A 25,689-nucleotide genomic window follows, 5' to 3' on the forward strand; every position below is an offset into this window, starting at 1 on the left:
TTTAGCATGTATTACTGCACGAATAAACCTGACCAGGCGCCCACCTCTTTGCACAGCTGAAAGCCGAGAGTGCCCAGTCCCACGCCGGAGGTGGGGTTTGCTGTGCTTACCTGCACCCCGCTGAGGATCACCTCGCTCTTCTCCCTCACGTCGGGGAAGGGGCAGCGCTTGGAGAGCATGAGCAGGCGGGCCAGCACCTCGCTCAGTCCGTCGCGGGCGGCGGGAGCCAGAAGCCCGTCGGCGGCCCGGGTAGGCGGCACTGTCGCCACAGGAGCGATGGTCTCGCTACGGCGGAGAACGGCTTGCCCGATGGTGTCCAAGGCGGCGGCACGGGTGGCAGCGTCGCGGCTGCACAGCCCGTCCCAGCGCATCTCACCTTCCCGCTCCTCCATGGGGCCGCCGGGCTGCTTCCCCAACGCCTCCTCAGCAGCCCCGACGCGGCCGCCCCATGGCGGTCTCCCGGCAGCAGCCAACCTGCCCACAGAGACGACAAACACGGCGGCGAGAGAAGAGACCTCTGCCTGCACCGCATAGGGGCAGAGCGGGCGGGAGCTCCCTCAGCCCCGGCCGGCGCCCGCGCCAACCGCCGGCCGCCGGGGCTGCAGGGTGAGCAATGCCGCTGGCGCTTCACCTCTCCCGGCGGGGAGTGGAGCAGCCACCACCCCGCGGCGCCGGCGGCTCCTCCTTCCCGCCCCAGGCATGGAGGGAAGGGGACGGCCCCAGCCCTGCCTCTCCGCCGCGGGGCGGCCCCCTCAATCCTCCCCGCCGGGGCAGGGCCGCCACAGACCCCCGACGAACCCCTCACCCGGAGCGGGGAGGGGGCAGAGAGGGATGGCCGGGAACCCCCATGACGAATGTGCCCACCCGCCAACCGCCTTTCAGCACTCGCTGCCGGCAGCCCAATCGCAGCGGGGAGAACCGGCTGCAGAAGGGGGTCTTGGGATGTGTAGTCCGGCCGAAAGGCGGCCTTGCTCCCGACGGGGAGAACTACGCGTCCCGGCGGGCAGCGCGCAGCGGGCCCGAGCCGAGACAAAGCTGCCACCGCCTCCCCCTGTCAGCGCCTGAGGCTGCCGAGGGAGGGTAAGACCGGTCGCCTCCGTTTCTGCACAGGCTGCGCCCGTGATGGTGTTTCGTTTTGTGTGTGTTGCACCGCAACAGGTTATCGAGAGGAGATGTCTGGCTGGCAGCAGCCAGGAGTAAAGCAATGCCGATGGTGGACTTGCCTCAGAGATTTGCATTGGCAAAAAATCCAGCAGACGCGTGGTTCGAGCCACTGCAGAGGCTTGGCAGGTGTGGGCTTCAGCAGAAGCCTTTGATGTAGCCTAAGTAAATACAATGTGGAGCTCTCATCCATGTATATTAATACATGAAGGGGTTGGCAAAGAGAATGAAGCTAGGCTTTTGTCGCTGACAGGACCAGAAGCAGCGGGCACAAACTGAAACACAGGAGGTTCCCTCTGAACTAAAGCAAACAGTTTTTCTGCTGTGAGGATGACTGAACCCTGTGTGAACCCTCAACGGTTGCCTAGAGAGGTTGTGGAGTCTCCATCCTTGGGGATATTCACAAGTCTATGCCCTGGACATGGCCCTGGGCAACCAGCTGTAGGTGGCTTAAGCAGGGAGGTTGGACCAGATGGCCCCAGAGGTCCCTGCCAACCTCAGCCGTTCTATGATTAAGTAATCTACCACCAAACAGGCTGGTATTGGTGTTTCCCTTGCTTTTCCTGCAGGGCAAAAAGGTGCCTTTTTTGATAAGTTTAATTTTCAGCCAAATCACTTCCTTGATCCAATTCATCTCTTAGCAGAGAGGAGAAGGAAACAAAGGCAAAACCACCTGTTTGCAGCTGTCACATTAATGAAATCATAAAACCATAATTCTGAGTATACTGAAGCGCAAAAGAATGCTTGCAAGGAAATTTGAAACAGGAATAAGGCATATAGGATCTTGCAGAATTCTTTCAGACTTCTCATGTACGCATTTCCGCTCTAATATCTAAACCTCAAAACTGAAGTTAGATGGAGAAGCAGCAATTCACATACCACTAAAAGACACTTTTCTGACTCCAGGAACAGCGCCTGGACAGACTCACCAACACCACCCATCAACAACTTTAAAGAATCTGGTTTCTTCATCTGACATTCCTTTTTGTTTTCTGGCACTGTTTCTTTAAAGCTTGAAAAGTAAGTGTCATTCTGTCATTACCTGACCCTTTCAAGGAAGACCAATCTCTTTTTTCCATAAAATCCTTTCTACAAGTAGTCTGCACTGCCCTTGTTTGGCAGCATGGACAGGCCTGGACTGCTTCATGCAGCTGCTTCCTGTAGGCCTTTGGCACCCTTGTGAACAATGTATCTATTGAAATCATCACTACCTGTAATAAATGTGAGTCTTGACTTCTCTAAGCACTCAAGGCCTCCACCCATCGTAACTGATGGGTTCAAAGAAAATAATTCTGCCAGTGCCTTTTATGTTTTTACATCAGCTAAGACTCCAGTTTCCTGTTCTGTTCTGTCGTCACTCATTATGGTCTCCCAGTTTTCCTGCGAATAGGCATGTCATGTGCACTTGCTTTATTTCTGTGTTAATCTTGGTCTTCAGAAGTTGGATAGATCTCCTTTTTCCCATAAGTTTGCACTTGTGGGGTGTCTCTGGCAATGGCTGCATGCATCCAAGATAAATGAAGTCAACCAGATTCATAACTGAAGCGTTGGTATTAGACTTTGGTACAGCTGAATTCCCACACTGAATGCTAAGATTGATTGAAAGTCACGGCAGAGCCTTTTATCTTTTAGAAGTTGTTTTTTCCACAGGCTGCAAATGAACTCTGGTTACAGGAAACAGATTGTGAAACTGGCTCCAAGGCCTAAACTTCAGATTTCAGCCCTTTGTTTTATAGATTTTAATGTAGTACTTGGTAATGGAGATGGAGGTGGCTTTATTTTTTCCAAACAAAATCTCTGCAGTTTTCCAATACCAGGTCAAGCTTCTGTATATGCTGCAAGACACTGTGGAAATCAAGGTCAAAGGCTACCACTGGAATTAATCAGAGCCTGAAGTTAGGGGAATGTGTTTGTTTGATTTGTGTGTTCACTGACTGAGGTTAATATGCTTGTTTTTGATCCCTAAAGAATGGATAAGAGAAAGGCAGAATTATGAAGGAAACAATCTGGCAACTCATCCAGAATTACCACATTTGAGTTTCTAAAATGATAAGCTGACAAAAAACAAATTTGTGGCTGTTTTAAGCCTCAGTATTTCCTTCCTTGATGATTTATCAACTTCCCTTTTTTTTTAACTAGATAAGGACTTCTATAGCCATGTGCAACAGCAGAATTATTTCTTGATAATGCAATACGTAATAGTTGTAATTGTATCTTTTCTAAAATATAAGATCTGAATTACATTTATTTTTTAAAATGTTTTCCAGTTTCTGTATGTCACAAAACAGCACTTTACTGCAGAATACACTTAGTCAATTAGTGGAGAACTAGTAATAACACAGTGAAACTTGTGCAGCTTAGAGGGAACTGCTTTTTAAATTAGATACCTTCAGCTGCTTTAATTTACACCTAGTTTTGTTGAGGCTTGTTTCATTTCAACCAGTAAATACCAATAAATATCTCTTCTAAAAGTTCACCCTCCCCTCTTAGATCTTTGTTTTGGCATGTTGCCACAAGAAGTGGGTGCTCCACTCTGAAGCCCTCTGAAGAAGCAAAGTTCTGTGACTCCTGTTTTGTAGAGAGACACCAGAAAGCCAGAGGCTAGTCCTCTACTGTCTTTGAAGCCAGGCCCAAGCTTGGTGTCAAGTCCAGACTCATGTATCATCCCACAGATTGGCCTCAATGATTGAGAAAGGTACAGCATACAATGTGGGAGAAAGGATGGCCTTGGTTTACTTCTGAGCACGTGTTTGTACATCTACCATGTGTTCTGGCCTATTGTGCCAGAGCCCTGCCTCCTTAGATGTCACAACTGCAGCAGGGACGGGCAAGTTAGTCACTGGCTTCTTTTTAGGAGACCAAATTTTTCTAGCAGAAAGACTATAAAGTAGTTTTATGCTGAAGGGTGGGTTGCTTTGAGAAGAGCTGAGTTAATCATGTACCAGAACTACAGGTCACTTAAAGTCCTGCTGTACTTTGCCAAATCTCTGACTATATACCATTTAACTGTATAAATGTAGCCTAAAGAGACTAAAGGCTAGACTCCAGAAAAGAGTATGGGTAAACTAAAAATTCAGATCTGAAAACTCCACTGAGCAGCCACCTAAACTCTGGTAGTCTGTTTCTGGATAGAAAACAAGCTGGGCATCTTGGCACCTTTGTGCCCATTTGTGGTCTAGGAACTAGGTAGAGCAGTTCCAAAAGAGGTCCAGCTGAGAGGAACATCTCTGAGCTCAGCAAGTCAGGTTCTTCTGTTATAGCCACAGTTGGCTTCAGTGCTCAGCCATATTTGGTAAGAATGCACGTCGTCAGTCCAGTAACTCAGTGATGATAGAATTGGCTTTTAGCTCAAAGGGATCTACATCAACAACTTCTAACTCCCTGGAGAGTGTCCCAGGTGCTCAGAAGGACTGCAAAATGGAAGGGGAGCATTCATCACCTCAACTGTTGAAGTTGTGTCCCTGTTAGGAAGGATGGCAAATGTATGACACTGGTGTGAGATAGAAGGAAGAAGACATGGGGAACTGTAAGCATTTACTCCTGGTTTCTGGTAGTTATTCCCAAGCCAGTGCTTGTTTTTATCCAGGAACTATTTACTATAAAAATGTACAAGTAAAACCCAGGACACTTTCAACAATTAAACTAGGGGAGAGAGACACATCCTTGTTTTACTCTTTCTTTTGCCTCAGCTGCTTTCTCCTTGTCTTAGACTCTCACATGCCTTTCTGAACAGGGTCTTAACTTCAGACGAAAAGGTGGTGACTCCCCATTTCCTTCCTGCTCGCCTTCCTCCCTGTCTAGTATGGTGGTCAGGGATGCAGCATGAATGCTTCCCAGGAACTCACACTTCCTGGCCAATGCTTTAACCACAGGCTAAGAACATAGGGAAGATGGATACTATTTCCTCCAGCTACACTTTAAAGGAAAATGAACATTGCTTATTGGAAATTTTTTATCTGCTGACAGCCCAATAGGCCTTTTAAACAGAACAGATTTTGGCACTCACTGCTAGAAGAGGACTGCAAATTCTGAGTCCCAAGAGGAAAAACGTGCCAAGTGCTAGTGTAGGACTTCACACACATCTAAATTGATAGAGTTTCCCACACAGCTTTTGTTATCTTCTCTCTGAACATGCTGCTTGTTTTGGCCATATACCTGCACTTCTTTTACATAAAGGGAATGTAAGCCTATCATTACCAAACTCAGGATTCAGCAATGAGGCTGGAAGGCTCAGGCATCCTGGAACATCAGTCCTAGTCCCATCTCTTGTTGATTTATTAAGGTCACACAGACTAGCAAGAATTTAAGTCAAGTCCCAAGAGATTCACTAAATTACCTTGCAGTCAGAAACTGTATATTTAGTTAATAGGGGAGGAATATCTCTTAAATAATTTATAATCAATTTAAGTTAGTTTTATATCTGCAACATTGTGCAGGAGTTCATAGCAACTTATTCAGATTTTCTTTGCATCTCTGAAGTCATGGAAGTTTAAATATACAGATTACATGAAACAGGGATTCTGTTGCATAGCTCTGAACATTCTAAGTTTTCCCAGACAATTTAGGGCAGAAGTAGTGATAGACCATTTTTGAGTACTCATTATATACCTTATGATATACAAACTATTTGACATTAATACTTAGGTTATTGTGCCTGTTCAGGATGTGCAATGTAGATGTGTTGGAGTTGCTATGAATATTCTGAGTCATGTAAACAGATTAAATTATTTTAAATTATTCTTCAAAAAGATAGGTCTCCAAAATAAGATTGAGGACTCACTCTGACTGAGATCTGCTTGCAGATTTTCTGCATCTGTAAAGACTTATCTGTTGCTGAGAGGAGGTGATTTTGGGAATCATTTCTTGCCAGGAGTGAAACATCTTTTCCTTGTTAGTACTTTTTTTTTCCCCCTCATTCTTGTTCTTAGGTTGCCTGCTGTATAAATGCAGAATGGAGTTCTTGTTCCCCACCAGGTGCCTACCTATCAGCAGCACAGAAATGAATATATGAAAAAAAAAAGTAGGGGTGGTAGCAGGTAAAAGAGACAAATTCCATGAATAATTACACTCTTTGTGTTTCTCTGCTTGTCCCTGCCGTGCTCTTCTAGTTATCTGGCTAAAAGTCTACCTTCTACTCCATCTTCATGGAGTAGGAGTTAAAGAATGTTGGATGAAGAGATTGACATTTCCTCTGAAAAGGTATTGGTAAAAACAGAAGTTTACTTTGAAAATAAGTTCCAAGGAGACAGTGAGGACATAGTCTATCTTATTTCATCTGCCTAGAGGGCAAGTTGTAATGTTCAGAACTATCTTTCAGTGATCCCATTAAATATTTGAGACATAAAAGGTGAAAATTATCATGCAGTAGAAGTGTTTACTGTGAATGAGTCAGTACCCTATCTCATGTCATTTCTTCTCTACAACTGTCATTTCAACCCACTCTTACATTTGCCCCACCCTACCCTAATATGTCTTTTTGCATTTGCCCTTCTAATCTCTAATTGTTCCGCCTGTGCATAGTTACACAGTCTTCTATTCTGAAGATACTCTTGAAAACCTTCCCTTTCCACAACAGCAAAGTCTTTCTTTTTTTTTAATCAAAGGTCAAGAACCAGAGCCAGTAATTTCCTCCTGCCTTCCAATCTATCAGGACACTACATACTCTGCTTTGCTCTCTAGAAAGCTGTGAGAGCTGCTTCCAATCTAATGAGCAAAAGCAGAGTTTTTGAGAAATGACCAAGCTAAGCAAACTACATATGGAAGAGCATGATGGCATCATCAGCAGAAAATAACAGTGGGGAGAAAATGTAATTTTTTACATTCTTCATGTAGAGTACTGAGGAGAGCAACTTCAATTTCCACATCAGCCAGTGTACTCTGAGCAAACAGCATCTGTTGAAACTGGGTTGTAAGTATGAAAGGAAAAAAAACTTGATAGTAATTCTCATGTGGGAAAAATAATTGGATTTTTTTACTTAAAAAAAAAAATAAAGACAACTTTTTGTGCAGGAAGAGGGAGGGGGAGAAAAAGAATACCAAAGGGAGAAGAGCAAGCAACAAAGCTATAGGATGATGTAAGTACAATGAAGAGAGGTGATGAGGGAGAAAAAGCAACTATAACACAGGAGTGGATAAAAGGAGAAGATAGGAGGAACAGTACTACAAGGGAAGCAAGAAAGTGTGTTAGTGGCCATTGATAGTGTTTGGGTTTGTATTTCATGCTTATTACAAAAAGATTATATTTAATTACTTTGGACTGATTAAAGACTTAGAAATATTTTGATAACACTAGCTTTCATGCTAATATAGCAATTGTTACTAGATAGGAATGTATGGTCTTGCTCCTCTGAATGCTAAGTTCAGTTACCATTTGCTCATCCAGGTTAAAGAAGTTTGCAACAACTCTATTTCTCCAGAGTATTGAATCTGAGTTTATCATGCACATATGAACAAAAACCCAATTTAATGAGGAATTACACAACTCTTTTTTCTTCTCTTTTATCTCTGGTAATGACAAACTAGAGAAAAATCAGTATGGATGCTTATAAGGTCTCACACAATGAAATAAAAGACTTAGGATTTTTTTTTTCTTCATTGAAATACCAGGTTTTATCATACTTCACAGTCCTTACAGTGTAATGAAGAAACACAGTGTAATTTATTTTCCTTTTTTTCCAAGACTGAAAAAAAAATATTATATGAAAGTTCTGCATTTGAAATGAAATTCAGGAATTAATAGGTTTTGTTATGGTAGTACCAAAGAAGAAACCAATCATTTAACCTTTATATATCCAGTTCTGAGACTGTCAGTTTGTATGTCACAGCTTGTATAGCAGACTAATTCCCATGGATCTGCCTGTGTCAGTTTTAAAAAAAACTCCAAAGTTCCTTGCTTTCTCTAACAAATTTTATTCATTTTTTCTAAAGTTATTTAAAGTGGGACTTGACAGAACTTTAAAACACATTAAAATGCTTTATTGATTCAGTGAGGTTTCACTTCCTATTAGTTTTTCAGCTGTCACCATTTCGTTTCTAACCCTCTTAGATTAAAGAAGGCACAGGAGTACCTGTTACTGAGATAATGTCCTGAGCAAGGTCATATGTTTCAGGCTGATTAAAGCAGTTGTGTCAGGATGCTACAGACTGGGTGTTCCCAAAACAACAATGCAGTTTGCCTACAACGTTATTTATTTCTTTTTGCCAGTGGAAAAGCTGTTCTTTGTCTGGCGGGAGTGAGGCTGAAAGAGAGTTGCAGCACAGCTAGTACAGCTGACCAAGCTTTTTCCCTGTTTCTCAAAGGAAAATGAAAGGGTAAAAAATAGACCAATTTGGATTGTGTCATGAAAATGGCCTCTCACATAACCTTTCACCAGCAAGGCTTGGCTTGAATAGACAAAGCAGCAGCCAGCATTCTGGGAGTTTCTTGGTACAGCCTGTGTTGGGGCAAGTCTTAAAAATTTCTCTTGTGTCAGATAAACAGTGAATCATTCCTTGATTCATCTGAAACTTTGGTTTCAGTTATGAAAAAATCCACTATAAATTGTGCATGCCCAGTGGGTCAGGTCAAAAGATAGGGATCTTTGTATTGCTTTCTGAAAAATGCTTCGATCTGTTTTTTTCTTTTTCCTTTTTGAAGGTGCTCTGACAGCACCTTTTTGGTTCTAAGAGGTTGCCCTCACAGTGACTTTGAATGAACCAGGGTCTCTGTGAGATAACAGACATTCAAGAATTTAGTGGAAGCATCCCTTCCTTCCATTATCACATTATTGCTGTAGTGTATATCTTTTGGGAAACTGTTAAGCCAGAATTATTCCCTGAATCTGCAATAGGTCACAGTGGAAAAAAAACTTTTCCATATGCTGCTTTACATAACTATGTATGTAGCAAAATGTTTTTGAACTTTTTAACCTCAGAGAAATTTTTTTTGAAACTTTTGATGATGTGGCTAGGAATAGAGGGAAGGAATGGAAAGGAGGGGAGGAGGGGGATGAGGAAGTCACAGCTGGCCTTTCTGTAACATTTAGGATTTCAGTGGTGTTCAGTAACTCCCCACTGTTGACATGCTTACTTGTGCTAGACAGCAGTAACTAAAGTGTCAATTGATTTTTACAGCAACCTGATGCAGTACTCTGGCACTCAGTGCAGGCCACATTCAGCAAAAACAAATATAAACAGTGTAAAGGTAAATCACATTAGCACTTACATGACCATGATGAAATGGGAAATTCTGTTTGTCTTAAGGTACCAAACTCCAGCTTGCTTGCTCTCCTCTGGGGCATTAAAGTTACATATACAGGTATGGATCTGATTGTGGAATTGCTTCCTAACAGCCTTTGTGCAAGCTTGCTCCCTGTCTGCACGTGATAGTGAGCCAACAGGCAGAAGTGGTCCCACTGAAGGGACCAGCACTGCTCATGCTCACCTCCCAGGGGTGAGCACACCAGCTGCAGCAAGGTAGGAGGTAGCAGTGTAATTGCAGTAGTGAAGTGCTTTTACAGAGCAGTTTGTTATGCCTGGCACCATACACAGGGTTGCAGCTGTGTGGCCCTGCACTCCAGGAGCCTCCTGGCTCAGGCCTGAAGTCAAACAAAGGTGGCTTGGCCAGGCTGATGGTTAATAGCAAGCCCATGGTCAGTATTGAGTTGCCCCATGCTTGTTGCTGCGCATGGATGGACTTTGTGGGTTTCTGTGTAAATAACACTGGACATCTGAGCATCACCACTGCATCCACCAACACAGACCGGGTCACTTCTGGTTAAAAAATCCAAAGGGCCGATGCTGATTCCAGATGCGACCTGCATAGTGCAAGTGCTTCACCCTACTTACCACAGCAGTGCAGGCTACTGGTGTGGGAGAGGGATATTTCTTCCTTCTTCTTTACCTCCAACCCCCTCTGCTGTAAGTGGGGTATTTTTCCAGCCTCTGTTTAATATGCATAGTTCTACCTTGGCTGTTCCCCAGGCTCAAGTGAGTGCAGTAATTTCCTCAACGAAGGACTTGTCTAAACAACATGGTTTGGTTGCTTTAGCGAGTGTTGTTCAAGTGCTAGATTCCCCTAAGCCTCATACAAGCCTTAGTACAAACATCACTATTGGGGAAGCAATATCTGCTTTAAAGCACCTCTCTAGGGCTGTGTACCATCATCCACAGTGGCATGGAATAAAAGTGTGATAGGTTAAGCTGGCATTGGATTTGGGCTGTGTAACCCTTTTTAGAAAACAAACTTGTCTGTCATGGTTTTATAGAAACTTAAATACTTGTGAGGGAAAATGTTGATGGCAGGACAGTTGACGTCCAAACATACGTCAAGCTACTTAATTATTTCCTGATAGGTTTCTTGCCCTAGTGGTCTGAAAGTGTCCAGGATGTTTGGTGATGTCTTGCTGATGTAGAGTGACTTGCTCCTTTTCCTGGCCCATGTCCTTCCCTGCAGATTGCAGTGCTGTAGACATTACTCCTGTGCAGGATAGTTGTTATAAACTACTGACTAAGATATAAAAGGACTCATCTCCACCAGAGCACATCTACTAGAGTAATAACACTGACAGAGCCCCTAAGCACTATAGCAGCCATTCCCTCAGCCTCTGCATCTGAGAAAGCTGTGGGAGAGCAAGGCGTCCATAACTATGTCCACAGCAAGGGCTCTGCAAACACAGGTGTCTTGGTCATGCAGTGTTGTGTTCCTTCACACCCCTTGCTAAGCCTGTGCTCTTAGGATCAGCTTGAGGAGCTCCCCCTCCAGCTTCAGGGTGGTTATTACCCTCTGCTATGCTGGCAAAGTTGGGGGTTCTTATACTGAAGTCTACACTGTATTAGCTGGATCATTATCACCAGGGCTGGTGAGCTGGCCTTTTTCACTTTCCTCTGGCTTCACTTGCAGAACAAAAGAGGTTTGCTTCCCTTTCTCCTGTGTAGAATGTCCCCCATGGCCCCCCACCTTCATGTTACTGATCTTGACCACAGACTAAAACTTTCTGGTGCTTTATTCCCTCCCTCTCCTATTCATTATTTGCTTCGGATCACCGCCCTCCTTACAACCGTCCACAGACTCATCTCCTTGGAAACGGCAGAAGTTGTTTATGTGGAAGTCATAAGGAAACTAAAGCAGCTACAGGTGTGCAAGGGAGCCATGTTGCACTGGAGGCCATAGGAAAGGTGAGTCTCCACTTATTCTGACTGACAAAAGGTTAGATGGCTGAGGAAAACCCACCTTCTTTCTCAGGAGTTTCCAAAGTTGCCTTCCTCTGTTCACAGAAGTGGTGCAGAGCTCATTGCATGCACATGTGTGTATTTATATGGACCTTTTTTGATTGTCTTTTGTCACCAACATGTAGGTGTTGAGAAGCAGTGGGAAATCTGGTAAGTCTTGCTATTTATTATTTTGTGGAACACTGTGTTGGTGCACCATATTATGCCAGGCCCATCTCCTTGCCTGTCTTGACCCTGTAACCCCCTCTGTAGCCACAGGACTTTCCAATCCATATCTTGTGATTTCTGCTGCTCCTGGCTTTGTGCCCTTCACTGCCGCTGCCGCCTGTGCTGTTGGAAATGGCCAGTACGCCTGCCGGGCCTAGCCAGCCATTACCAGTTGGCTGTCCCTGTGCGGTGTTTCCCAGTCCTCCAGGACAGAGCTGTGCAGCCCTGTGAACAGCCTGTGTGGCCACAGAGGTGGAAGGGTCACCAGCTGGGACCTCTTGCCAGTGATGGTGGCATGCCTGGCTGCCTGCAGTTGCAGGCAAGTGGCCTGGGCTGGGGCAGGAAGACAGCAGGGCCCCATAGGGAGAAGGTCTGTTCTGCAAGGATAGCCTGGGCAGCTCCCCTTTTGTGGGTCTGGGTGGGCCGTGCTGGTGCTGGGGGGGCCATACTGAGTTGTGAGATTTGCCCTGGGAGTGTTAGTACCTGAGTAAAGAAAACTCTGGAGAAGAGATGCCCATGTCAACATCTCTGTGATGACCGCTTGGAGGAGGAATGAAGGGTTTCTGTGTAGCTTTGGTTGTGTGGATGGTGGTGTGGATAAGTGATACTTGTTCTCTCTTACACAGCCTCTGAAACTGTGCTGGGAGAGCTGTTCCTGGAAAACTTTTTTCTGTTTTCAGAACCTTTTTTCCCTGCCCACCCAGTATGAATGTTTTTTCCGGGGGTGTGCTTCATCAGCAGGTTCCAGTCTTGGTGTGGATTTCTTCCTCCTGTTACTAGATACCTCCTTTGGGTGACTTTCTTGAGAACTAGTGCCTGCAAATAGCCTTGTCCACATGGGAAACCTGTTCCAGTTGGATGCCTAGTATTTTAAACTCGAGGGATACCATAGTTATATCATTGAACCTTCAAATAAGCTGGTTTTCTATAAGCTGAAGCTGTATATAACTCTTAATTTCTTACACTGTATCAAGTGAAATGCTTGGTACTACTTTACTAGGTACCTGCTGTGTGATTTAAAACTTGCTTTAACTTCCTAGAGGTTGTATTAAACTAAACCACTTTCTGCACTTTCACTGTCCATGTCTTGAGTGTCAAAAAATCACTATGTGACAGGGTGTAAACTATCTTCAAATGTGATTCTGATAAAATAAAGATTGTGAAAAGAGAATGGAAAACTAGAACTTAATACATACACTTAACAACAGGGAGAATGTTGGGGATATTGCATGCTAAATATCCTTTTGTTATCTCAACACTAAATGTGGAGAATTATGTATTATATGTAAAAAGATAGGCAGGAGAGCAGTAAGAAGGCTGCAAAAGAAAACAGGCTGTAAAACTTCGAATGCTTGCTCTGCAGGGACTACTGAGTGGGAGATACTGAAGTTTATAAAATAGATAATATAAAATATTAATCCTTGGCTTTTAAAAGGACAAAAATCAGTAGAAATTATTAGAAAACACCAAGAAACATCTTGAAAAAATTTGGGTGGTTGAAGAGAGGTATGTTTAATGTTATGAAAGTCATCATTTTGGAATTGCATTAAAATGCAGGATTCATCTGAGCATCTGTGTTGGTTTTTGTTTGGTTTTTTTTTTTTAAGTATTATTTGGTTGCACATGATCTGGTTTGATATGAACAGGGCCAGGGACAGCACAGTGACATACTCTGAAAACTGCTGTATAGTCTGTTAAAGATCTAATAGCCTTAATTAGCTCTGTTTTACAGGCTATGGATTCTGAATCAAAGAACAGTTTCATAGGAAGCTTTCTTTAGCCACCAGATAGGATGCTTCCTGCAGGCTTTGCTTGTATAGAATCAAAGAAGTTGGCAGCTGTTGGTGGTGACAGGCCTTCTATCTCCAATAACCAAGGTAAAGCCAAAATATGTCCTTAAAGTGTTCTTTTTAATTGTTCCATGTGAAATCTCTTGAGAAAACTCCCCGTTCTGTTTTACTTAGTTCAATGACTTACTGCCATTATCAGATTGACATTGAGACAGGATGTATATGTGTCCTGCGGGAGTAGTCTCCCTGAAGTCATATGTCTGGAATGGAAACTACTGCAAGTCTTCTAACATCCTCATAAACTTTGGCTTTGAAAATTGTTTAACTTAGAGTTGTCAGACTTCCTCTAAAAGCAAAGGAAAATGCTTCAAACTCAGCAGAAGCAATGAATGACTTCAAATACATTAAAAAAAAAGATAATTCATATGGTAGTACACTGACTTGAAACTGGCTTTGTGTAGTGCTATTAGACTCCCTCTAGCTTAAAATCACTTCTAAGGTTATTTGTGTGGTATGACTCCTTGGGAGAACTTTTGAATGACACAGACTCCCAGGAAAGTTAGCAGCATGAGATGTAGTCTGTACGAAATATGGGTCTGTTATGGTTGTCATGTGCCTTAATGGGTGATTACTGTCTGGAGCTTACCAGAAAATGCTTGGTGGTTTAGCATATATGGAGAGCTCAATGAATCACAAGGATACCATGCTTGGGTTTGCTATCATGGACAACTTTACAGTATTGCACAGCCTATATTTGTGCATGTGTTCATTGTTCTTCACTTGAACAATATGTGACTTATGTAGTAATCTTTTGTCATACAGAGTTTGGGCTTTTTGGATTACAATGGTCAGTTTAATGCTATGCAGCTAAGTGCTTAAGTAAGGAAAAGTTTGGCATGCCAATAGAAAGATGGAAAAAGATCTTTTTGCTGTCTGGTTTCTGTTTTTTTTTTTTTTTTTTTTTGTTAATTAATTATAATGGGGCTGTGATAAGCTGATGAGAGTTATTATGGAGCTAGCAATATTTGCTGGATGTTCCTTTACTGAGAAAATTGGTACTGGGAAACTATTAAGAATTATATATCAGAAAAGAAGCTTGAGTTGTTACAGTATATGTCTTATTAAACTTCCAATGGTGTGTGTACCTTTGGGAGAGCTAGTAGACTTTTCCTGTAGCTGAAATGGGTTTAAAGAGTCATCAAATACAAGAAACTAGACATTGAATCATTAGCTTTTGAAACAATAAGCTTTTTAAATGCATCATCTACTAAAATGCCCCTTTGTATCTGATTTCTCCCCTGATCCAAGACTGTTTTAGTTTTTTCAGTCTTTCCCCACCAGTTGCATTACACCAAAACTTGTGACCTAACTTGGATACCTGTGTTCTCTGTGACCGTGTAAACAGAAGTCCCAGGGTTTGTTACACTCAATTTGCCACAATATTTTTTGTGCTTGCCATCATTTGGAGTGAAAATAATTTTGCTCATAGGACCTGTGCTTTACACCTCAGTTACGCAGTAAACATACCAATTTTCTCCCAGAAAAGTTCTGTATGTGTTAGTGTACTGCTTGGGAATATAATTCATTTTATGAGTGATCCTGGGAAGATCACTCATAAAATGAAGTACTGTTTGCTAGCTGTAGTGGCAGCCATGAAAACTCTTCAGGAAAAGATGCACCGTCTACAGTTGGAGAAGTCAAAAGCTGAAGATAATCTGTGCAGACTCTCCATAGCAGCTGCTCAGTATAAGAAGGCAGTAGAGCATGAATCCTACAAAAAGGACACAGCACATGAAGAACTGATGCAACAGAGGAAAGGTATTTCTCTTGAGTGATAAGGTGTAGCTACAGCAACTCCAAGACTGCATAATCCAGGGAGTGTTTGTTTTGGCAGACTTCTAAGTAATGCATTCCCCCTTTCATTTTTTTCTTCAGAACTGGGGAGGGGCAGGAGCTTGATATCTCAATAAAGATGAAATATTTTTTTGCATATATTAACCAAGTATTGCATAACTCATAAAGCTATTTTAAACCATAAGTAGAGTTCAGGTGGCAGTTTGACTCCTACCACAAGCAGGCAGCTGCTTATGTGTATTACACTGCTAACTTGAGAAAAGTGAGGAGAAAGGAAGAAACCAGATTCTGGTTAGATATCTGCTGATATAAATCAAAGTAACTGCAATGCTCACACCTTTGGAATCCAAATTAGGAACTAGCTCTAGAAAAAACATTTTTATTCTCATGTTTTATATATATAATGCGTTTTAAACACATGACTTGTTCAGACTAACAAAACTTTTCTTGCATATTTTGAAGACAGAGAATTCCTCAATGAGATGACGGACTGGCTAACTGTGTAACTCCCATTGCTGTACTGAATGTCTTCTGTTTCTCCTGGTAGATGTAAGTGTGCAGTTAAATACAGTACAATCCCGCTGCTCCCTGCTGGAGAAACAGCTGGATTACATGAAGAAAATGGTCTCCAGTGCAGAATTGGAAAATAAAATGGGTTTAGAACAACAGGTGAAGCCCTTTAACATGCTAACAAAGTAGTAATATAGTTAAAAAGTGTAGAAATGTGTAAGATCTGAACTTCTTCATAGCCATAATTTTTCCTCAGCTCTGATCAGCATGCTACCAAACAGAAGCAATTTACTTTCTGACTGGTTGATGACAAACGTTCAATGAATTGTATGAAAAGACTCCCTAGGTGGAAATCCTAATGAGCAAAACCATGCTAATACTTGCACATTTGGTAGACAAAAAGGCTGCTGGAAACTTGAGTCTTCTTTGTCTGCCTGGTGTTTTTCATCACTTAGCAATTTAAGAAAAATGAAATTTAAACTAGTTAAACACCTTAGGGTAGTGTGTTTGGGTTTTTGCTGCCTGAAACAATTTGAGTCAGCTGCCAACTCCATTATTGCTTACTTTTTTCTAGGCCCAGCTTCAGAAAGAGGAAGATCAGAACTGGTTGAAACTGCATGCAAAACTTGAAAAGCTTGAAATGCTAGAAAAAGAGTGCCTTAAACTTACTGCTACTCAGAGAATTGCAGAAGTAAGCATGCATGGAATGACAGTCTGAAAGTCATTCATTTGATATAATTTGTATGTCATACTTTTAATAGAACTAAGTTTTGCAAGAGTTTCCTCTGTTAAAGCTAAAGATCATAAGGCATACCTGACTGAAGGCCATGCTGGCTTCATTTGCATGAGTATTTTTTCAGTCTAGGCTTTAAAAATTCCTACAGTCCTGTTTTATCCCAGATTACAATTGCAGCCTACTTCAGACTTCTGATTCAGCATGGCAAACTGAAGTGTGACTAATCATTCTTGCCTTCAAATGCAGGACAAGATCAAACGCTTAGAAGAAAAGCTTTGTGAAGAAGAGCATCAGCGTAAGCTAGTACAAGACAAAACTGCTCAGGTAGACTGAAAAGGTTTTATTTTATCTTATTTTTTATGACTGAAGAATTCTATTGTCTGCCTATAATATTCTTTTTAATTACATTAAACTGCACACGTTTATTACCCAGGCAGAACTCCTGGAATACTACCTAAACTACTTATAAACTACATAGTATAAGCTTGCTAGATGAATTGCATATCCCAGTCAAGGAGGATTGTACTTGGTTTTGTATTAATAATACAGTTCACCAGCCTAAAAGCTGCTGTAAGTGATCTGAGTAGAAAATTAATTTCTAGAGAATCTGCAACTAAATCGGGTAACCTTAACTTAAAGTAACTAGAAAGTGGTCATATAAGAAACCTTATAACCCAAGTAATGTTGGTTATTCTGTTTGTTTTCCTCTTTCTGCTCAGATCTGCTGAAATATAATATATTGGACTGTACATGGAAAAGTCTTTAATCAGTGATTCTGTTACATTATTAATTAAGTGAGATTGAATAATTCATTATTCTGTGAGGCTGTAACCAGTTTGTTGGACCACCATCTGAAAGAGGAATATTTGCCAAAGAACACAAAATCAAAGAAACCTTTTGTTAAAGGGACAAAGTAGTAGTATCCCAAAACTCACTTCAGTGAGAAGTACCAGCCATTTCAAAAAGAGCAGTTGTGGTGGCATTCTCAGAGCTAGAGGGGGATGGTGCAAAGCTGAAGAATTAGATTGGAAGAACATAGCCATAAGCAGAGCTGACAGGTTAAATTAATGCATCACTGCTGTCAGTTTTTATACTTCATCCAAGGATGATGAGCTTTCATCAGTCCAGGAAGCTTGAAATAAATTGCAGATTGTAGCCCAGGTATCTGACCACCTCCAGAATTCAGAAGAATGACACAGTTGAAAACTTGCAGGTTTGGGGCTTCTTGCTTCAGCTGCTTGCTGATGCAGAGCAGAAGGCCTAGCATGGAGATTTTGTCTTCTGAGAAATACAGTAAGAATGACTTTCACAGATCAGATAGTCTGACTTGAACAGTAGTATAAACATTTGCTCAAGAAAGGACTTCAGTGTAGTAAACCAAGTCCTAAACTAGTATTAGTACTATCTTAGTTCACTGTAGGATAGATTTAGGTCTGTTGGATCTGAGTTGGGAAACAGTGTGTGGGATGGCTCACTTCCTTTTGATGATAGAAAAGCCAGAATTACCTCATTTTTGTGATGGACCTCCAGCATTGTTTAGCTGGAACTGTTACACATGCCAAAACGAAGTCCTAGTCCTATGTTCGACTGGGAATATCTGTTATCCTGTTTATCATGGGGCTTTATGTCAGCTGAACTAGAGAGCAATCTGAGGATTGTCCGGCAGGTTTGACATCAGTGTCACGCAGATGCATTCAGTTCTCTCTGCCCCCAGATTGTAAGATCCAAATGTTCATATTATTTGGATTTTATGATCAGATCCCCAACATGTGGCAGGATTGGCTTATCTCAGTTGCTGGTTGTCACAGGGGAAAAATACAGCTGCTGCAGGTGAATTTAAAATTGAGGACTTCTAAGACAGAGCAGAAGATCTGCCTGATACTCTGCCATTTTAGTAATCTGTTCAGTTTTTAAATGTATTTTATGTCTTCTTAGCAGGGCAGTTAATAGTGACCTTAACTGGTTCTTATCATCTCATCCATGAGAACTTTAATTGGTTCTCATCCATGAAAGAGGGAATTAATTAAACCATGTGGTTTCATACTTCTAATATTACATTTTTTCTTTGTTGCTTATTCCCACAGCTCCAAACAGGATTTGAGATAAACACAATTTTGTCTTCAGTGGCATCTCAAAATGAGCCTAAAAAGGAAAACATGAAGAGGAAAAAAACTAAGAAGGTGACATGAAAGTTTTTATTACCATACTGTTGCTGATAGTGTCTGACTCATCCAGAGATTGGAATTTGTGAAAAATGCTGATGTAAGAGATACTTGGTGTGTTTGCTGCACTTTATTCCATTTCCAAAGGAAAACAGTGCTGAATACCTCTTTGGTTTTTTTGTTGGGGTTTTTTTCCCTTTGATAATTAAGATGGTCCTAGGGCTGGTAGGCAGCACCTCACTGGAAAACTTTGCCTTACCAGCATGACAGTAACCTCTGTTACATTCTCAACTGCCACCCCCCATGTCCTGTCATAGCTGCCTTTCAGTTTATCTGACAAGATTTGTTTCCAAATCAATTTTAACTAGGCATCTTCAGATGGTGTGTTTTGAGGGGATTGCTGAAATCAAGAGCATTCATTTTGTAACACAAGTTACAGGTCAGTCAAAATTTTGCAACTGTGGTTTTGCAAAATTAAGGAAGCAATGTTCAGTTTCTCTTATGTCAACCTAATTGTCAAAATATCTGCTAAATGCATCTGGAGTAAAGTTTTGTTGTCTTGGCTATTGAAAAGTACTACTCTTTCCACTTACAGGTGGGAAATTATTTTTTAAACCAGAGGGAAACAAAGGTGACACATTTCACTGCTTGTTTATTTGAGTTTTATTTATTAGGGGGAAGAAAAAAAATGAAAAAAAGTTCAAGCTGTTTGGTCAGTAGTTTGGAATTTCTTGTGTTACTTTTTCTGTCTATCTTATGGCAGAGAAATCCTACAGTGAAGAAAATGCACCTTTCACAATTACATGTAAGGGCTGGTGAACTACCTTTTGTGGCTGGGAAGGTGAGTGAAACCAAATCTCGGTAAATTAGCACCTACAGTTTGAATAAGTTTCTTTTCTGTAAATGTTAATCACTTATGCAGACCACTAATAATTCTGCTTTAAGTCTGTCAGCTCCAGCCATTCTGTTAGTGCGAATGTTCAAAGTATGTTGCACATTATGAAGCATCGCAATCCATGTATCTCATCACGAAGCCAAGGAGGAGCTACATCTGGGATTTCAGGACACACAGCCCTTTCAGAATCTGTATCCTCTTGTTCCACATCACCTATTGCCACCAGGAGCCTTTCTGACCTTCTGTTGGCCATGCAGGATGAGCTGGGCCAAATGAGCTTGTGAGTACTCATCCCTAATGTTATGGGTAAAAGTGACCTGTGAAGCTACAGGTGTGTGTTGTGGTTTAAGCCCAAGCGTAAATCAGACCACACAGTCTCTCTCTCATTCCCCCTTTTGCTCCCACCCCTGCTCCCGTAGGGATGGGGAGGAGAATCGAAAGAATGTAACTCCCACGGGTCGAGATAAGAACAGTCCAGTAACTAAGGTATTACACAAACCACTGCTGCTACTACCAGTAATAATAATGATAAGGGAAACAACAAGGGAGGAGAATACAACCGCTCACCATCCGCTGACCGATACCCAGCCCGACTGAGTAGTGATCTAGCACTTCCTGGTAACTGCCTCCAGTTGTACATCCTGGGCATGATGTGCTGTGCTATGGAATACCTCTTTGGCTAGTTTGGGTCAGGTGTCCTGTCTCTGCTTCCTCCCGGCTTTGCCTCCTCCCTGGCAGAGCATAAGAATCACAAAGTCCTTGGTCAGACTAAACATTACTTAGCAACAACTAAAAACATCAGTGTTATCAGTGCTGTTCCCAGGCTGAAAGTCAAAATCACAGCACTGCATCAGCTACTAAGGAGAAAAGTGACTGCTACTGCTAGAACCCAGGACAGTGTGCTATCATTGAACCTGGCCCGTTTTAAGTATAGGACTACTTGTTGACAGCGTGGCCTGAGCAGCCCTGACTGGTAGGATTTTTCTCATTCAAAAATTTACTTCTTTACTGGTGTTTAACTGATCCTGTAAGCAAGCAACACACTCTTCACCTGGGTTTTTCTGCTTCTACATCTTGTACTTAACCAAACTGCTACTGATGTAACAGCTGCAGCAAATGAAAGTCTTTCAAGTGTATGCTTTTCAGAAATTTTGAACATATTCTGAGACCTACAGAGTAGACCAAGAATGTTTTCGTGGAGAAGGCTGCAAAGGTGATGTTAACGTTGAGTAGGCCTGCAGCATGCAGTCAGTCTGGGTGGTAGAATAGGTTAGTTCAACTGTGGCAGGACAAGGCCTGTTACACAATGTATAGGCTATTCCTTTGTACTCGTTGTTTCTGTGTTCTCTCCATACGTGGGTACCTGGTGGGTTTTTGTTGATGAGACAGTCTGGCATTCATACTCTTTCCTTCTTGGTAGCAGAAGAACTTGCCTGTCCTGTAAGGGGCTTGTGGAAGAGGAACACTCTCCTGCCAGAAAATGGGCAGGGTGTGTAAGAAGCTTACTCATTAGATGGGAGTGTATGTATCTTTCTAGCCATACAAGTAAATATGGATTACAACAGCATCTTCTGAGGCATTTTCTTAGGCATCTTCACGTTAACGCAGGCTTGTAGGCCAAAGCTATATAGCTGGTCATAGGAGACATATTGACATTATGAGCTGTGGTTTGAACAGGGGATGATGTGTTGGTTAAACCAGTTAGGGTGTCCACACTGATTTGAAATCCTTGATGTGGCAAAATTTAAACTGGCAACCAATCTCGTCTTCAAAAAGCAATGTTCAGCTTACTCGTGGTAACTCAAGGACAAGCATTATGTTTTTTTTTTTGTTGCTTCAGTTAACCTGTCAAGGAGCAGCACTTACTCAGAAAGCAGAAAAGAAGCTGTGACCTTTGTAAAAAGATTATCTAATAGAGTATCTCTGGTTTTTACTACTTCAAATATCTAGGTATCATGGATATAATTGTGTATACACAATTTCTTTTAATTAAGCTGGTTAATTAAGCTGATTAAATTAATTAACCAGCACACTTCACTGCAAATCTTTTTGAGAAGAATATTTTAATTTGAATAATCTGTCAAGGACAACTATAATTGAAATATACTAGTTTAAACAATACTTTTCTGTATTAAATTAAGCTTTCTAAGTCTGGACTAAATTGGACAGGAAGTGAAAATACCATACTGCATAGCTGTTGTTCACTTTCCAAATTCTCATTTTGCATAGTTTCGCATGTAGTTGTTTTGGCTTGGCAAGAGGGAGGAATAAGATGCACATCACCTACAAATGTGGAATAAGCAAATTAGGGGAAAAACTTTTCCTTTTCTGGTGTGAATATATTCCACATTAATGTGTATTGTATGGGAGGGTAAATCATGCTAAATTGATGTACTTTGGAGAAAATGGCTAGCAACTCCTGCAATATGCTGAAAATATTGGAAGAAGTCTCAGAGACCATATAATGAATTCTTTGTGTGCTATTCTTGTCTTTTACAGTGAGCATCAAGAACTTCTGAAACAGATACAGAAGACTGAAGACTCCAAAGTTCGTGAACACCTAGAACAGCAGCTGGATTGCCTTGTAAAACAAATGGAGATTAAAGGAAAACAAATATCCAAGCTGAAAAAGCATGAGGCTACTGTAAGAATAAAATGTAAACTCTGGGTAGTAATACACTGGTAGTACAGTAGTGCTAAAATTCTGCTCATGTTGTCATTAACTAGAGTGTCACTGAAATGCTTAAGCCAGGGTGTTTAGTATGTGTGTTTATAATTAGGCAGCTAGCTCGGTGTTCTTGTACCTCCAATTCCTTCTTTTGATCAAGAAAAAAATGCTTATAGCTGGCAGCTAGGAATGTACACCAGAGGGAAAGCTTTCTGCCCTGTGGCAGTTCTGCAAAACAGAGCTGGGTTGCTCAGTCTGTCAGTTCTGCTCACTGCATTAAGACAAAACATTGAGATTTAATTCCTTTGTCTCCTGTCACTTTGGGGAATGAGAAAATAGAAGCTATAGGTCCCATACAAACTGTATTAAATGTCTTTTATATTACTGAAATATTGAAGCTTTTTATTAACCAAATAGTCTGTTGACCACAGCTTCTCCAGAATCATAGCCAGACAAATCTTTCAGTTCTGTTTATCTCCTAACCTGTATGCATTCTATGTGCTATGTGTTTTAGAGCCATAGAGACATAAAGCTATACAGCTTTTCATACATGCCCATATAAAATCACACTTCTGTAGATCATAGAATCATAGAATAGTTAGGGTTGGAAAGGACCTTAAGGTCACCTAGTTCCAACCCCCCTGCCATGGGCAGGGACACCTCACACTAAAACATGCCATCCAAGGCTTCGTCCAGCCTGGCCTTGAACACTGCCAGGGATGGAGCATTCACAACCTCCCTGGGCAACCCATTCCAGTGCCTTACCACCCTTACAGTAAAGAACTTCTTCCTTATGTCCAATTTAAACCTCCCCTGTTTAGGTTTGAACCTATTACCCCTTGTCCTATCACTACAGTCTCTAATGAATAGTCCCTCCCCAGCACCCCTGTGGCCACCCTTCAAATACTGGAAGGCTGCTATGAGGTCTCCACGCAGCTTCTTTTCTCCAGGCTGAACAGCCCCAACTTTCTCAGCCTATATTCATAGATGAACAGCTCAAACCCTTTTGTAGCAATTTGGTGTGGAGCATGTGATAAAAATACAATCCCTAGTTCTAACAGTTTTCTGTTCTTTCATCTTATGTTTCCACATAAACCGACTCACCTAAGAACTTTGCTTATACAGGAAAGAAAACAAAACTCAGAGTGAGACCTTACGAAAGGGAGAGGCAGTAGTTAATCTGACCAGTTTTATTCACATTCATGCTGTGATAGATTTTACTTACTCAAATCTTTTGCTGTCCACATAACTGCAAGCACAGACATGTTAAAGTAGAATTGTCAGAGTTGCATGTTAGCAACACGGACAAAGGACACTGACTGTTGCATTTTCACTACGTCTCTTGCAATGTCAACTGTTTTTTTGACAAAACTTTGGTATTCTTGAGGAGCTAATAATTACAGTGTTATTCCTTGCATCAGAATCTTTCTGACTGCATCCTCCAGGAGCCTTAGCCAATGGACAAACAACTGCACCTTTGTTTATTCCTTTTGTATATCTTTATGTCTACAGTCTGCCTTCCTTTTCAGATGATGAGAAGAGGAACAACACATAAAATGTGGTGCAGCCTTGTTGTCATCCTTGCCTATTGTCAGCCTGCAGATCTGCTGGCAAGTTATCTGTGCTCTTGTCAGACCATACACCTTAGGGTCATGATGTAAATAGCACATTCTTTGTCTTTGTCTGATTATTGTTCATCATGCCCTGGTTATCGATTCATATTTTTGCTTTTAGAACCTGTCACACTAAAAATGCCATAGTCATCTCTGTGTTTCACAGTTAATAATATGTTCTACAATACAATAGAAGTTAACTATTTTTAGAAATTGACTTAAAGCATATACTGGCATGTGGAATACTTCCAGCCTAATTTTATCTTTGGGAGTGACCTTTTTACGCCAAGGGCAAGTCAAGACTTATTATTTGTCATTAAAAAAAACATTCTTCCATCAATCAACTCTATTTGTTTTGTTTTCCAGGTTTGTTATGAGGCTTCGAAGTAGGCTGCTTAGATACAGTAACCAGTGATAAACACTGTACATTTTATAGGTTGCTTGGGGAAGAGTTTGGTTAGGGTTGTACAATCTGAAATGGAAAAAGATCATTGTAAATATAACTTGTTGACCGATGATGTTCCATCTCTCTCAAGCAAGCATTTTTACTTCAGGGAGTTCAACAGCCTATTAAGTGTGGGTGAGGTCAGTTTTCTGTGGTGCTTCCTGTTACAGTGAGACAACTGTGTGCAAGATTAGTAGGTTTCAAGTTTCATTATTTTTGTTAAATGTTCCTTAGACATCTTTAGTTTGGAGTTTAAAAGTTCAGTAAATTCTACAGCTGTAGGTCTTCTGAGTATGTAATATTCTGATCAGTAATCATTTTTTCTAGGTGCAGAAATTAAAGAGAAAAACTCAGAAACTGAAGCAAGGGACAGCTCAGGTCAAACTGAAGTGTGATGACCAAAAGGAAGCAAAAGAGATTACAGTCACTGTAAGGAAAAGCATGTGTATATCTTGTCCTGGGCAGAAAAGCAGAAGCTCTCTTCAGCTGCTAAAAGATGTACAGAAACTTCAGTCAACACTGAAAAAAGATGCTATCATGTGGTAACAATAGTTCTGAAGTTTACCGTGTTTTAAGTTTTTAATTTCACAAAACACCTTTAAAAATAAAATAGATATAGCATAGATATAGATACACATTCCAAACTGCCTACTCACTAACAGGCCAGTTTGTTCACCTCAGAATTAACTTTCATGCAGAGTAGCTGTAACTCAACTACACTGACTTGTAATAGTGTTTTAATGGATAATGAAATGCTTACTTGTTAACTTGTAAAATAAAATTTTATACTTTTTTTACACTTAGAATAGTATGCCATCTTTGGTGTCTCATTCCATGTGCTGCCAAGGAAATACTCAGAGCTTACTTTTTGAGAATAACTTGGGCTACTGATTTTGTTCAACTAAAAACAGTAGTTTTCCTTTTCCCTAAAAACTGAAGATCCAGATCATTGCAACTGGGGCAGAAGAAGAGGTATTGCCTCTTATTTATATATATTTTCATTATAATTAGTGTTATTACTCTGTAAGTGTTATTGACAGTTTTAGGGACAGGTAGGGACTGGCATTCCATGACTTGGTTAAACCATAAAAACATTACAGTGTTCTTGATAAGTGCATGGAAGGGGCTACTACCAAAACCTTGGGTGCTTGTCTTCTCATCAGCGGAACCTGTTTCTATCATAATATAAAATAATTGAACTGTCACAAAAGAGACCTTGAACTGCTACCAGTACATGCTGTGGGATCTGTGTACTCAATACAAACGCCAGACAGATTTTTGTGCTAATGATGAATCTGCTTGTTTTCATCCCCCTCTATGTACATATTGTAAAAGACATAACAGTGACTTCAAATCAACACTCATTTAATTGCAGTGAATTTTTGTCTTGAGGCTACTGACTGACACTGATTTTCCTGGGTGTTTGCATATGTGAGAAA

The 25,689-nt window shown here is 41.3% G+C and overlaps 3 protein-coding genes across 4 annotated transcripts in view; 2 read left to right on the forward strand and 1 right to left on the reverse strand.

Annotated features, from left to right (window-relative positions):
• Nucleotides 1–845, reverse strand: part of SESN1 (sestrin 1) — a 77,694-nt gene extending 76,849 nt beyond the window's left edge. The window contains exon 1 of one of the 2 annotated variants that reach the window (XM_031053975.2): nt 111–845. In XM_031053975.2, the coding sequence (XP_030909835.1) occupies nt 111–392 (282 nt within the window). In that variant the 5' untranslated portion in view covers nt 393–845. The remainder of the gene's footprint in view (nt 1–110) is intronic. The other variant, XM_005154677.4, reaches the window with a different exon arrangement.
• On the forward strand, nt 613–11,311 carry LOC117435929 (nascent polypeptide-associated complex subunit alpha, muscle-specific form-like). Its single transcript, XM_034060753.1, has 2 exons — nt 613–1,080; nt 11,209–11,311. Exons 1-2 carry the CDS (start codon nt 614–616, stop codon nt 11,309–11,311), a joined length of 570 nt encoding a protein of 189 aa, XP_033916644.1. The 5' UTR covers nt 613.
• A 2,024-nt stretch (nt 11,312–13,335) lies between these two features.
• On the forward strand, nt 13,336–24,919 carry CEP57L1 (centrosomal protein 57 like 1). The gene is made up of 10 exons (XM_031054033.2): nt 13,336–13,454; nt 15,006–15,185; nt 15,769–15,890; nt 16,306–16,422; nt 16,714–16,791; nt 18,552–18,647; nt 19,393–19,470; nt 19,575–19,804; nt 22,024–22,168; nt 24,578–24,919. Exons 1-10 carry the CDS (start codon nt 13,370–13,372, stop codon nt 24,794–24,796), a joined length of 1,350 nt encoding a protein of 449 aa, XP_030909893.2. The 5' UTR covers nt 13,336–13,369; the 3' UTR covers nt 24,797–24,919.
• The last annotated feature ends 770 nt before the right edge of the window (nt 24,920–25,689 follow it).

Source organism: Melopsittacus undulatus, chromosome 3 (assembly GCF_012275295.1).
Source record: "Melopsittacus undulatus isolate bMelUnd1 chromosome 3, bMelUnd1.mat.Z, whole genome shotgun sequence".
NCBI lineage: Eukaryota > Metazoa > Chordata > Aves > Psittaciformes > Psittaculidae > Melopsittacus > Melopsittacus undulatus.